Source organism: Bemisia tabaci, chromosome 5 (genome assembly GCF_918797505.1).
Source record: "Bemisia tabaci chromosome 5, PGI_BMITA_v3".
NCBI classification, from domain to species: domain Eukaryota; kingdom Metazoa; phylum Arthropoda; class Insecta; order Hemiptera; family Aleyrodidae; genus Bemisia; species Bemisia tabaci.
In genome coordinates, this window is record NC_092797.1 from 18,021,461 (window position 1) to 18,035,292 (window position 13,832).

Below are 13,832 nucleotides of genomic sequence, written 5' to 3' on the forward strand. Positions count from 1 at the left end.
CTTGCTCATTTTCTTGTTTTAATTTGAAATTTTTTAGCTTATGTTCCAGTTGAGAATGGGCATGTAATTGGCCCGAAGCGTCCTAGTTTGTTTATTCGTTTGTTCCTAGATTGTTTGTTTATAACATCGGGCAAAAAAACGAGGCTTAGTGGCCATCGGATATTGTGAGATTTGTTCGGAACTATTCGAATAGATTTGATACAAATCTGGACGAAAACAACTCGAATAAGCGAAATTACAGCCGTCGAGCGGTGATTGTCGACAGCCATTTTCAGCGTGGGATTCCGGTATAGGTATAAGACGGAATTTCATGGCCGTACACAACGCGTGCCTGGAATGACCTGGTGTGGTGCTCGTACATTTGGTGGCCCTGAAAAGGGCCGTTTTAAAGAGATGGTTGTGCGGTGATTGTGGCAAGCTGCTTAACCTCCGAAACCGTAGAGGGTACGTCCTTGACGCTTCAAGGCGTAGACGACATCCATAGCGGTGACAGTCTTCCTCTTGGCGTGCTCGGTGTAGGTGACGGCATCACGGATAACGTTCTCGAGGAAGACCTTCAGAACTCCGCGGGTTTCTTCGTAGATGAGTCCAGAGATACGCTTGACTCCACCTCGGCGGGCCAGACGACGGATGGCGGGCTTGGTTATTCCCTGGATGTTATCGCGGAGCACCTTACGGTGACGCTTGGCTCCTCCTTTTCCGAGTCCTTTACCTCCTTTACCACGACCAGTCATGATTGCGCTACTTCGATCTCACGAGAAAGAATGATAGCCGAAGGTGTGTGCGTACCGTTTTTATACAGTCGCTCGACCGAAGTGAAGCGTTGCGATTGGCCGAACCGCTTTCCACTTCCCGCGAAAATGAACCAATGAACGGTAACAATGTAGCCGCGGGGTCGCGGTAAATTCAAAAGGAGTGGAGGGGCCTTGCTACGCTTTCAAAAACGATGCCGCGCGCGGGACCTCGTTGGAACTATTGTGACGTGTACGAGGGTAGATGGGCCAATCAGAGGAGTGCTGTGCGGCTCTTACCCTCTTCGCATTACCAGTCGACAACTGAACGTCGAACGGTTAGGTTCTCGAGCCAGAGGGACTGAGCGCGGTGCGCAAGCGCAGCTACGCGCGTAGCCCGTAGCCTGAGGGAAACAGCAAGAATTTGATGAAGTTTCACGTGAAATGATCAGTTTTAGTGATTTAAACCCTGAATGAATATATAGTGGACTCTCGATAATTCGAAATTGAAGTGAAGGGAATCGGATTTTTCTTCGAATTAGCGAGGTTTCGAAATAAAGAGAGTTCGAATTAAAGAGATTCCATGTGGAAAAATTTCGAATTAGAGAGGTTCGAATTATAGAGGGAAGGCGCCATCTGAATTCGAATTATAGAGGGGCAAATGGACGGATTTACGCCAAAAGGTCTTTAGGTCAAAGGCCAAGCTCTTTTAGACAACAGTTTACTTCGAATTGTAGAGGGAATGTATCGTCTTATTTCGAATTATAGAGGGAGGCCCATATTTACTTCCCACACTTCGAATTGCAGAGAGAATTTTCAATTTCGACTTAAAGAGGGTCGCGCCAGCTTAAAAATTTCGAAATAACGAGGGGAGAAAAATACATTGATTTTTTTTCGAATTATCGAGAAATTATCAAGGGAAACAGACTTTCCTTCGAATTAACGAGGTTTTCGAATTATCGAGGTTCGAATTATCGAGAGTCCACTGTAGCAATAATATATTTGTATACGTCTCTGTTTATACTGGTCTAGTATCGACCCGACGTGGATTAATAATCGCACTCCGGCAGTATTATTGGGACGTATCACCATGCTCGTTTCTATTAATTTTCTTATATCTGTTGCACACTCGAAGAATAAAGGAAGTAGGGTCCGGGTTTCCTGGGTTTCCTGCAACTCAAGATTTCTTCGGTGCGGGCGGTATCGGGCGCTGGAGTCCCCTAGCAACACCAGCCGTTATTCGACCTAGTCCTAAGATATGTTTTATTTTATTTTATTTGTTTATTTTTTTTTATTTAATTTTTTTATGTATTTTTTTTTATTTTTTTTTTTATTTTTTTTATTTTTTCTTATTTATTTTTTTGAGCAGGTTCAGTTGGAATTGCGCGGGAAATATTTGAATATGCCCGGGTTGCCGCGCATCGGTTTTCAACACTCATCAGTCCGAATCAACGGGTATCGGCAACACGTATCGGCCGCTGGAGTCCCCCAGCAACACCAGCCGTTATTCGACCTAGTCCTAAGATATTTTTTATTTTATTTTATTTTATTTTTTTATTTTTTTTATTTAATTTTTTTATTATTTTCTTATTTCTTTTTTTTTTTATTTTTTTTATTTTTTTTATTTTTTTTATTTTTTGTTATTTTTTTTTTAATTTTTGTATTTTTTTTATATTTTTTATTTTTGTATTTTTTTTTATTTTTTTATTTTTTTTTATTTTTTATTTTTTTTTATTTTTTTATTTTTTTTATTTTTTTATTTTTTTTATTTTTTTTTATTTTTTTATTTTTTTTATTTTTTTTATTTTTTTTATTTTTTTATTTTTTTTTTATTTTTTTATTTTTTTTATTTTTTATTTTTTTTTTTTTTTTTTTTTTTTTTTTTTTTTTTTTTTTTTTTTTTTTTTTCTCTAGAAAAGAAATAGGTGTACTTTATTTTTTTGGAAATTTTTTTTTTTTTTTTTTTTTTTTAGGGTTACGGAAGCCGTTCCATATTTTTCCACCATTTTTTGTACGTGCCGGCCATTCCTTTTCTTTCTCCGAATTTTTTCTCAATTTTATGACGATTTTTTGGTGAAAAACGTTGGGGTGTATAGTATATCATGAAAGAGGAAATGAGACCATTTTTATTTATATCATTTCCTTTTAAATGATGAATCCAAACGGTACTACCATCATATTTTTTGGGTGCCTGATTTTTTTTTTTTTTTTTTTTTTTTTTTTTTTTTTTTTTTTGGTTTTGGTAATTAGTGACTTTTTTTGGATTGGGCCGAAATTTTGTACGAAAATCATATTTTTGTTTTTTTGGAAGGATATCATGTATTTTCGGTATGACTTCTACGCAGTATCAGGCAAAGAGAGTTCCCATTTTAAATTTAAAAGTTGTTCCCGGTAATGGCTTAAGATTAAAACTGTAGGTAGGTAAATTCATATAAACAGGTATGAAAGATATATAATGAAGGGATTGTATGAAGTTTCCTATTGACAAATAACTTTTTACAAGAGGCATCTTTCGGAAGATTGAGTATTGTCTCGAGTACTTTTTTTTTTTTTTTTTTTTTTTTTTTTCAATTATGAAAATTGTTTCAATATAAGTTTTACTGATGAAATATAGGATTGAATAACTGACTAAGGAAAGAAATAGGGAACGGTAGAGATTTAGTAAAGATTTAGTAAAGAGAGAGAGAGTCTCTGAGAATTCTCAATTTGAGAATAATTGAGTGGGGATTTTCCGAAATTGCTGATAGTTGTGTGTTGAATTTTACTTAAGTCTTCATCGAAGAAAATTCCTAGGAATTTTTGGGAGTCAACTATGTTCAGGCTAATATTATGAGTCATAATTGTACTTTGATTAAATCTAGATTTTGGGCCGTTGAATATCATAGGACATGTTTTATTAAAATTGGAAATCATGAAACTGTTAAAGAACCAATCGGTAAGCTTTTGAAAAATTATATCACCTGAGTTTAAAGAAAATTTCATTGATATCTGACCCTGCGAGACTATTATTGAAACATCGCCTGCAAATAGTATTGTGATGCCGAGTTCTTTGGGTAGTGCATCGATGATATCATTTCTGTAGATGAGGAATGCGTAGGAGAGGAATTAGGAGTGAGCCTTGGGGTGCTCCGACTTCGATGGCCTTATAGAGGGATTTTATCCATTCACTGTTTGGAAGAAGGGCCTGAAGTCTATGTTGTAAGTAGGAAAACATTAGTTTGAGGGTTGATTCGTTGAATCCATGGTGTTTTAGTTTATATAATAATATTAATTCATGATTTACTATGTCAAACGCAGCACTGAGATCGCAGTACAATGTGACCGCAATCAATTTATTTTTATAGCTCTGATGACGTAATATTCTCAGTTTTTCTTGGATTGCAGTATGGGTGCTCTTGCCTGGGATAAATCCATGCCGGTTACTGTGAAATAACTGATTCTTGATAAAGAATCTTAGGAGCTGTTACTTTCTCAAAGATTTTATTAATTGGATTTATTGAGAGCAATATGGGTCTGTCATTTGCCGTTAGGTATTTTGGATCTTTTTTATGTGCCTAAGGAGACGACTGTCGACTTTTTAAGTTCATTCCGATAAGTGGATGAATTTACAAGTAAATAAAAAATCTTTGTGAGCGGTTTCCTGATTTCACCATTCACTTGTTTGATAAAATGCCAGAGTTTTGGAATGGGTTGTTGATCTAGGTACTAGTTTTTAATTCTTTAATTATTGTTTCAATACTTGAAAAGGACACTTTATTAATACTGGAAGGGCGCTGTATTTGTTTTTCAGATAGTTTTGGTTGATTTATCCGAGGCTCATTGTTTTCGAACGTTTCCTCAAGTAATTTGGGGACTTCGGAGGTAAAGTATTCATTGAATTTCTGGGCTAAGATTTCGTTGTCTGTTACGGGTAGTCCATCTATTAGTATCTCGTTGATTTTATTGTCATTGGATTTACCTATCGTATCATATAGAGTTGACTAATCTCCACGTTGTCTTATTGAGGGTTATCACTATTTTCTATGATTTTTTCAGTATACTTCCTTTTCGCTTCTCGCAAGACTTTTCTGTGCAATTTGACATAATTAGAGTGCCTAAAGTTCAGCAAGCACTTTGAGAAGGAGCTTAACCAATATCTGAGAGTGTTTTTGAACTTGGCGGGGCTCATCCTCATAATCAACTGTACATCTTGGTATGGGTAAAAAAAAAAAGTAATTTTGATACTTCTTTTTATCACTAATTAACGCAGTATCACATCAGTAATCACTACAGTAACAACCATGTATAATTTCTCTCATACTACTCTTGAAAATATTCTGTGAAACATCATCAAGTAGAAAATCCAACGCCCAAACCTCAAAACGTGAGTTTAAAATTTCGTTCCGCCACGAGGCCCCGTGTAATTATTAAGCCGAGAGAAGGCATAGCTATTATTCCATGGAGAAGGTCCGGCTGCCTCCGTGGTACCTTGAGTCGCAGTTGGTACTTTGTAAAGTTTATGGATTTTTCCATTAATCCATTTCCCTCTGCCACGACTTGGTCAGATGATGTGCCGCACCGGATATGCTCAGAGATTTGGTGGCCCTGAAAAGGGCCGTTTTAAAAGAGTGCAGGATCTATGAATGCGCTTAAGCACGTTCTCCACGGATGCGGCGAGCCAGCTGGATGTCCTTGGGCATGATGGTGACACGCTTGGCGTGGATGGCGCACAAGTTGGTGTCTTCGAAGAGACCTACGAGGTAGGCTTCGCTAGCCTCCTGCAGGGCGAGGACAGCGGAGCTCTGGAAACGGAGATCAGTCTTGAAATCCTGAGCGATTTCACGGACAAGACGCTGGAAAGGCAGCTTGCGGATCAGAAGCTCAGTGCTCTTCTGGTAACGACGGATCTCACGGAGAGCGACGGTACCGGGCCTGTAACGGTGAGGTTTCTTGACTCCTCCGGTGGCGGGTGCGCTCTTGCGGGCGGCTTTGGTGGCCAGCTGCTTGCGAGGGGCCTTTCCTCCGGTGGATTTACGGGCGGTTTGCTTCGTACGTGCCATCTTTCACGGATCGAGGACTTGCTAGAACTCTAAAAGTGATATGATGTTGAACGGTGGAGGTTCGGAGTATTTATAGTAGAGATTCCCGCCAATTTTGCGCCCCAGTCGATGAGTGGTCGATGAGCCGCCCAATGGGAGCCTTCCGTCATGGCGCTGGATTTGAAAATATGTAAACCTGCGAGCAGTATGATACTTATGCAATTTCAAGTACTCAAATTTCTTGTGTTTTTGGTTAGTATCTCAGTTTTAGTTGTGAAAGCAGTTTCCATTACCGCTTTGGTATCATTTACCAACGTGTATGTACGTTGACGTCGATCATTTTGCTATCGTATTATGCAACCTAACTACAGATATAATATATTGTGGAAGCACAATCAGCGTCCCGACCTCTGATGTTACTTCCGGTGTTGTTGTGTTGTTAACATGGTTTTTTTCAGTGACAAACGATTATTGAAATTATTCTTGGTGTTCGTAATTCGCATACAGTGGACTCTCGATAATTCGAAAACCTCATTAATTCGAAGGAAAGTCTGTTTCCCTTGAAAATCTCCCGATAATTCGAAGAAAATCAATGTATTTTTCTCCCCTCGGTATTTCGAAATTTTTAAGCTGGCGCGGCCCTCTATAATTCGAAATTGCGACAAAAATTCTCTCTGTAATTCGACGAAGTGTGGAAAGTAAATATGGTCCTCCCTCTGTAATTCGAATTAAGAAGGTACATTCCCTCTACAATTCGAAGTCAACTGTTCATGTACCTGGGTGTCTGAAAGAGCTTGGCCTTTGACCTAAAGACCTTTTGGCGTAAATCCGTCCATTTGCCCCTCTATAATTCGAATTCAGATGGCGCCTTCCCTCTATAATTCGAACCTCTCTAATTCGAAATTTTTCCACATGGAATCTCTTTAATTCGAACTCTCTTTATTTCGAAACCTCGCTAATTCGAAGAAAAAGCCGATTCCCTTCAAATTCGAATTATCGAGAGTCCACTGTACCAGTATTTCGACTTCATTGCGCTGTTACGTCGAATCGGAAATCAGCTGCAACTCCATAGGGCTAATGGTACGGACTTCACTTACTGGATATTTCATCCATGGATTAATCTCATGAGTTTAAGGCATTCCGAAGAAGTGAACTGAGAAGTGAACTCGGAAGGAACGAGCACCGCAAACTCGTCGGCTCCAATTCATTCATCGTGGAATCTTCATCATCTCGTATTTTATTCCACGATGAGCGCAAGGCCTCTGCCCGATAAAATGTAAAAAGTTATGGAGAAGCGAGCAGCTGTGCCCGTTGAAACGTGGAACAATGGCCCCAGTGTTACGCGCCAACCCGGGCGACCTTCCGAGAGAGTGGAGTTACCACCAGGCCCCTCCCATTCGCTGCCGAAACGCAGCCGCTCAGGTATAAATAGCCAAGCTTCCCCCTATTGAGCCATTCGTTTAGTATTCGCGCCACGCAGCAGATTTAAACGCAACATTCAACATGTCTGGAAGAGGTAAAGGAGGCAAGACTAAGGGCAAGTCCAAGACCCGTTCATCCCGCGCTGGACTCCAATTCCCCGTCGGACGTATCCACCGTCTGCTCCGCAAGGGTAACTACGCTGAGCGTGTTGGTGCCGGAGCGCCAGTCTACCTGGCTGCCGTTATGGAATACTTGGCCGCTGAAGTTCTCGAGTTGGCCGGTAACGCCGCCCGTGACAACAAGAAGACCAGGATCATCCCCCGTCACTTGCAGTTGGCCATCCGTAATGACGAGGAATTGAACAAGCTCCTCTCTGGCGTCACCATCGCCCAAGGAGGTGTTTTGCCCAACATCCAGGCTGTGCTTCTGCCCAAGAAGACCGAGAAGAAGGCATAAGCTGTCTCCCTCCAGTCGTCTCTTCACTTTAAAACGGCCCTTTTCAGGGCCACCAATTTGTGTAGCTACCATATACCATTTGTAATGCATCCAAGCGGAATCTCTCGTTCGATTTAAGTGTAACTTGCCGTGTAAATTGTCACGTGGGCAAATTTTGCCACTATAGCCATTTGTTCCCGGGCCCGGAAAGATAGCGTCTTCAAAATAATCTTGAACAGAAAATGAGGGGGGGAAAAGCGCCAAGTTAAAAGTGCAATCGCACGTTAAAGTTCCCCTCGTTTTATTGTTCGCCTTGATGCATGTAGAAGCTGCTGACTATTCACTCCTGGATTTCTACCGGGTGATCCAGAGCACTCGTCCACCATCTTTCTCGATGGAACCAGGAACGGCCGACTATGAAGGGCCGTTTGTAACTAAAGATACGAATGTTGGCAATATATAAGAAATGATGTAATACATGAAATATTCAAGATATATATGAAATTTTGAAATTTTGAAATATATATACGGAACTGTCGCAATATATAAGAAATGTGACAGTTAGTTAGTTAGTTATTATAATTTTAAGATATTCAGCGCCTATATTTAGGAAATCGACTCCAAAATATACGGCGAAAATCGTGCAATATATAAGAAATGTGTCAATATTTAAGAAATCGACTTCACAATATATATGGCGAAATTCGTGCGATACAAAGGGCGATCCATAATTCGATCCCCTCTAAATTTTTACCTAATGGAGGCAAAGATTTGAAACTTGGGGGATGTTCTCAGGTCAAAGGGAGCTACTTTCTGGCCCCCTAAAATTTTCCGGGGAACCCTTAGGGGGGAGGGGGACGGAAACCAATTGTTTTTTCAATTGAGAAGACCCCCTTTGTTGTACCTTGTTCGAAAGAGCATCAAAAAAGGAAACTTTTCGGGTAAACCAGAAGTCCATATCTCAAACCGTTTCAAAATGGCGTTCGGTTAAAATTCAAGATGGCCGAAAATTGACACCGGCTGTTTGTCAATGGATTTGCGCGAAAATCGGTATCTACGGGTATATTGATAAGAGAAAAACGAATTTGAAGTTAGATTTCTAAAGAAAAAAAATTCCAAAATGGCCGGATTTTTTTTTTTTTTTTTTGAAATCTAACTTCAAATTCGTTTTTCTCCTATCAATATACCCGTAGATACCGATTTTCGCGCAAATCCATTGACAAACAGCCGGTGTCAATTTTCGGCCATCTTGAATGTTAACCGAACGCCATTTTGAATTGGTTTGAGATATGGACTTCTGGTTTATCCGAAAAGTTTCCTTTTTTGATGCTCTTTCGAACAAGGTACAACAAAGGGGGTCTTCTCAATTGAAAAAACAATTGGTTTCCGTCCCCCCTCCCCCCTAAGGGTTCCCCGGAAAATTTTAGGGGGCCAGAAAGTAGCTCCCTTGTACCTAAGAACATCTCCCAGGATTCAAATCTTTGCCTCAATTAGGTAAAAATTTAGATGCGATAGAAAGGGCTTATGGATTACCCTTTATATCGCACGAATTTCGCCATATATATTGTGAAGTCGATTTCTTATATATTGACACATTTCTTATATATTGCACGATTTTCGCCATATATTTTGGAGTCGATTTCCTAAATATTGTCACATTTCTCATATATTGCGACAGTTCCGTATATATATTTCAAAATTTCATATATATCTTGAATATTTCATATATTATATCATTTCTTATATATTGCCAACATTCGTATCTTTAGTTACAAACGGCCCTTCATAGGCCGACAATTGAGCCTCGAGACGAAAACAAAACTTAGTGCGGTAAATTAACCTCGAAGAATTCAATGAAAATATTGTCAGTCCCTTTAAACCCCCTGGAGGGCGGTTACCTCCCGTTTCTCGCATATTTCAAATGGGAAGCGTATGTTTTGACTTCGGATTCGAATTTCATAGTCAAAAATAAGAACTTTCTATTGTATGCCTTCTTCCCCCGAGCCCCCCCCCCCCCCCCACTTTTTGGAGCCATGGGCGGGCAAATCTTTATTGGGCTCTGCAGGCGTTAAAATTATCCGATTTCTGAAATCTAAAAGTCTTCTGAGAGAGAAGATCGAAACCTTTTCGTTGGTGTGCCACGTGACCCCTGTCGACCCAAAATTGTGGGGCTTTGGAGGGCCATAAGTTGAAAATTTCAAATGGCAAGGGTATATTCTGATTCAAGTTTGGATTCTACGCGAAAAGTTACGTAGAATTGACATTGCGAATGGATCGATTGCCCCAATTTTTTTACCCGTTCTTTCCTCCAAACGCACACGGTTCTTTGTGGGGAAAGGGGGTCCTAAGGTAATTTGGGGCAAATAGGCCACGTGCCATATCAATTCCACGCAACTTGTCGCCCAGAATCCAAATCTGAAGTCAAAACATACCCCTACTTGACATTTGAAATTTTCGACTTGAAAATCGGATAATTTTAACACTTACAGTGCCCTACTGAAATCTGCCCAGAAATTGCAGCAAAGCGCCCGATAATTCCAAAAAATGGGGGTCTAGGGGGAAAAGGCACAGAACAAAAAGTTCTGTTTCTTTGTTTAGTATAAAAAATTCGAGTCCGAAGTCAAAACATACCCTTCCTATTTAATATGTGCGAGAAAGGGGGGGTACCCCACTCAACCCCCCCCTTCCCGCCTCCCACGTTGTTTGGGGGGGGGGGGGGGGGTACTACTTACGCTTCGAATGCGGCAATTCCCCGAAGAACAAAGGTCTCATTTTATTCGGAATTTAAACATAGCACATTAGGTCCCGCAAGAGCGCGGGGAATGTTTTAAATCAAAAGCCGATAGCTAATTTGTCCGTTAATTATACTGAAGGAAGTGCAACGGTGCGGAAATCCACAGTTTTTAATTCTTATGGTTTTTAACACGGTTAAATCCACAAAACAAAGAATTGATATACTTATTTCTTCTCGATATTTTGGCTCCTAGTTTTGATCGTCAGGGATGCCATTATCGATTATGTAGGCGCGCTGCGATTTTGCTTGTCCCCAAGCGCTGTGCCGGGCCTGTCAGCCATGCTTTTTTTTAGCCATTTGGTATTTGGCAATGGCATTTTGTTTTTTTCATTTTAGAAGAATGGATGTATCTTTCCGGCGGAAAATAGCACCGTAGCGCGTTTTCACGCTCGCTTAAAAAATACATGTACTCTTCGCAATCTTAGGATTGATCCTCAATTATAATGCTTCAAGTAATGATCCTTCGTCAGAGTGTGGGTTTGAATAATAAATACAATTTTGAAATATTCAAAGACTAACATGTATTCTCGAAATGTGAGGGTAGGATTTTTTTTTTTTTTTTTTTTAAACTTTCCTTGCTCTGCTATCAAGGTTCATGCATTTCTATGTATTTGAGACGCGGGAACTCATCATTCAACCTAAAGTTGACGTTATAAACTTATGAAAATGTTGAATTCCGTTCATTTATTTAATTAATTTTTCTTCATATTACTCCCAATTTCCTGTTTCCACTAATTTCACCATTTTCAAACTGGGACTTGACAGCATTATGACGGTCGTTGTTCGTTTATTCCGTCAGCTGAGCTTGAAATGAACTTATGTTTATTTGAGTTTTAGTACTGGTTATTTGAGTGTAAAACTTGAAATTCAACCCTTACTCGGTGTGTTTGGTTTCTCCTGTACCTCCATTTACTCGGTACTTGACTTTTGTTATCTCTCGCCAGTTTTTGAATCCTTGAAATGTTGATTGACCAGAATATAGCAGCATTTGGCGAGAGATAAGTCATGGAAAAGTGCATCCACTAAACTGCAATGAAAAAAAATCAACACGCGTGTACGGCAAGGCTTTTTATTTTAACGAAATGTTGATTTTTTTTTCAGTATTTTTCCTGCGAAACAGCGTGGTGTAGCTATTTTTTAAGGATAATCGACGAAAGAGGTTTGCAGTTCATTATCCAGTGTTCGTAACCATGTACTTACTTACAGTTCTCGAACTCGTGTCGTCGATTTCATCGTGCCGTACTGAGAGTAGCACGTTCTTCCTTGGATTTCATTCATTGCCAGCCATATTGCGAGTTTAACGTCCCTCTCTGGGTAGGTATCGTTCAGCCATATTGAGAGTTTTGCATCCCTCTCTGAGTTTTACTGTGCCGCATTGAGAGTTGAACGTCTCTCTATAAAATTCATTTTTCCAGTTGTAGGCCCCTGCTCTTTGGATTTCATTTAGTCGTAGGTATTTCATTCAGCCGTATTGAGAGTATTTCGTCCCACTGCGGGTATCATTTAGCCAAATTGAGAGTTTCGCATCCTTCTCCGAATTTCATTGTGCCGCATTGAGAGCTGAACGTCTCTCTCTGAAGTTCATTTTGCCGCACTGAGAGTTGCAGGCCATTTCATTCAGTCGTATTTCATTCAGACGTTTTGAGAGTTTTACGTCCCTCTCTGGGTATCATTTAGCCATATTGAGAGTTTTGCATATTGAGTAGAACCCGTGTAGAACATCGATTGGGACTGAGTAAAAGGATAGTGATAGTCGCCTCGACTGTGGATTTTCGTCTTATGTTATGCCGAACCTTATTGACGATGGAACTCCGAACTCTGAACCGAAGCTTTAGTAGCTCTTGAGAACCGAGAAAAATGGCATTTCAAATGAGATTGGCGACCGAGAGGTCTGCGGTGCTCGAAAAATGGAATAAATGAACGTGACCGTTACTGGAGAGGAGAAAAGAGCAGAGAGGGGAAACCGTTGAGCACCTGGCGCCCCACCGCGAGCCGGTTCAACCGCCTGGGATTGGGCGCATCGAGGCGGCCCATTGTATATATAAACCCGAGCTGAGCGCTGAGCAGTCACTCGTTTGCAGCTCGAACTCATCGACGCAATGGCTCCGAAAGCAAGTGGAAAGGCAGTGAAGAAAGCGGGCAAGGCCCAGAAGAACATCACCAAGGGTGACAAGAAGAAGAAGCGCAGGAGGAAGGAATCCTACGCCATCTACATCTACAAAGTCTTGAAACAGGTGCACCCCGATACCGGAGTCTCCTCCAAGGCTATGTCCATCATGAACTCCTTCGTCAACGACATCTTCGAACGTATCGCCGCCGAAGCCAGCCGTCTCTCCCACTACAACAAGAGGTCTACCATCACCTCCCGGGAGATCCAGACCGCCGTCAGGCTTCTCCTCCCCGGAGAATTGGCTAAGCACGCCGTCTCTGAAGGAACCAAGGCTGTCACCAAGTACACCAGCTCGAAGTAGATCTTCTCTTCACCTGGCTCCACACTTTAAAACGGCCCTTTTCAGGGCCACCAAACTTACGAGCACTACATAAGAATGAGGAGACTGGTTGATCCCCTTGTTCCCCAAAAGTCCCAGAAGCACCAACACCTCCTTTTATTCGGAATTTGATTTGAATAAAGCACAGGTAACGGTCGAGTGGGGCGGAATGTTTCATATCATACCTAAGGCAACAGCTACTTAGGCCATTAATTAAACTGGCGTTTTCTCCCGAGTTTGTTCCGCAATGATATATTTGTTTTCCCATTTTTTTTTTTTTATTCATTCAGTTTTATAATTTTATCAGTATTAATAATGCTAAGATTTGTAGCATTAAACACTATAGCTATTATGTTTATGTAACAAGGTGATCCTCAAATTCGAATTAAGCGTTCACCGCTATAATTCGAACAATCTCACAATTGATTTCATATGAGATCAATTTAATAATAATAATAATAGATATTACCTACGGTGATCATAATGAGAGAAGAAAAACTTTTTCTACGGACAAATAACATTCAAGAATACACGCGTTTTATATTAATTTCATCTCCAGCAGTTGTTATAGGACATACTTATTACAATTTTAGCAGAGACAAATCTTGCACACCTCGATTTCGCAGGGGTAGTATCACAGTTCAAATTATTGAAAAAACGTAGCAATTATCACGGTAGTAGTAGTTGTGATTTTCTAACCGTGGAAAACACGTTAGGTTCACTCCCACAAGTATAACATAAAATTGAGAGACTAACCTGTAATTATTTCGAGTTACTCCCAGAACCGAAGGAAATCATTGGAAAATCCTTCTGTATTAGCAGAAATAATTCCCATTGATATCACACAGTGCAAATGAGCAAGAACAAAATGAGTGTCACGTAAAAACAAACATCAACAGGAGAATTACCCAAAATAATCCCAATCATCAAAACTCGCTCAGTA

General features: G+C 40.3%; 4 protein-coding genes across 4 annotated transcripts; 2 read left to right on the plus strand and 2 right to left on the minus strand.

Annotated features, from left to right (window-relative positions):
- Positions 1–396: 396 nt before the first annotated feature.
- Positions 397–771, minus strand: LOC109041400 (histone H4). Its single transcript, XM_019057747.2, has one exon. The coding sequence runs from the start codon at positions 732–734 to the stop codon at positions 423–425; it is 312 nt and encodes a 103-aa protein (XP_018913292.1). The 5' UTR covers positions 735–771; the 3' UTR covers positions 397–422.
- A 4,164-nt stretch (positions 772–4,935) lies between these two features.
- Positions 4,936–5,822, minus strand: LOC140224590 (histone H3). The gene has a single exon (XM_072300370.1). The coding sequence runs from the start codon at positions 5,768–5,770 to the stop codon at positions 5,360–5,362; it is 411 nt and encodes a 136-aa protein (XP_072156471.1). The 5' UTR covers positions 5,771–5,822; the 3' UTR covers positions 4,936–5,359.
- Positions 5,823–7,193: 1,371 nt separating this feature from the next.
- Positions 7,194–7,679, plus strand: LOC140224591 (histone H2A). The gene has a single exon (XM_072300371.1). It carries the CDS (start codon positions 7,253–7,255, stop codon positions 7,625–7,627), a length of 375 nt encoding a protein of 124 aa, XP_072156472.1. The 5' UTR covers positions 7,194–7,252; the 3' UTR covers positions 7,628–7,679.
- A 4,765-nt stretch (positions 7,680–12,444) lies between these two features.
- Positions 12,445–13,124, plus strand: LOC140224592 (histone H2B). The gene has a single exon (XM_072300372.1). It carries the CDS (start codon positions 12,500–12,502, stop codon positions 12,869–12,871), a length of 372 nt encoding a protein of 123 aa, XP_072156473.1. The 5' UTR covers positions 12,445–12,499; the 3' UTR covers positions 12,872–13,124.
- The last annotated feature ends 708 nt before the right edge of the window (positions 13,125–13,832 follow it).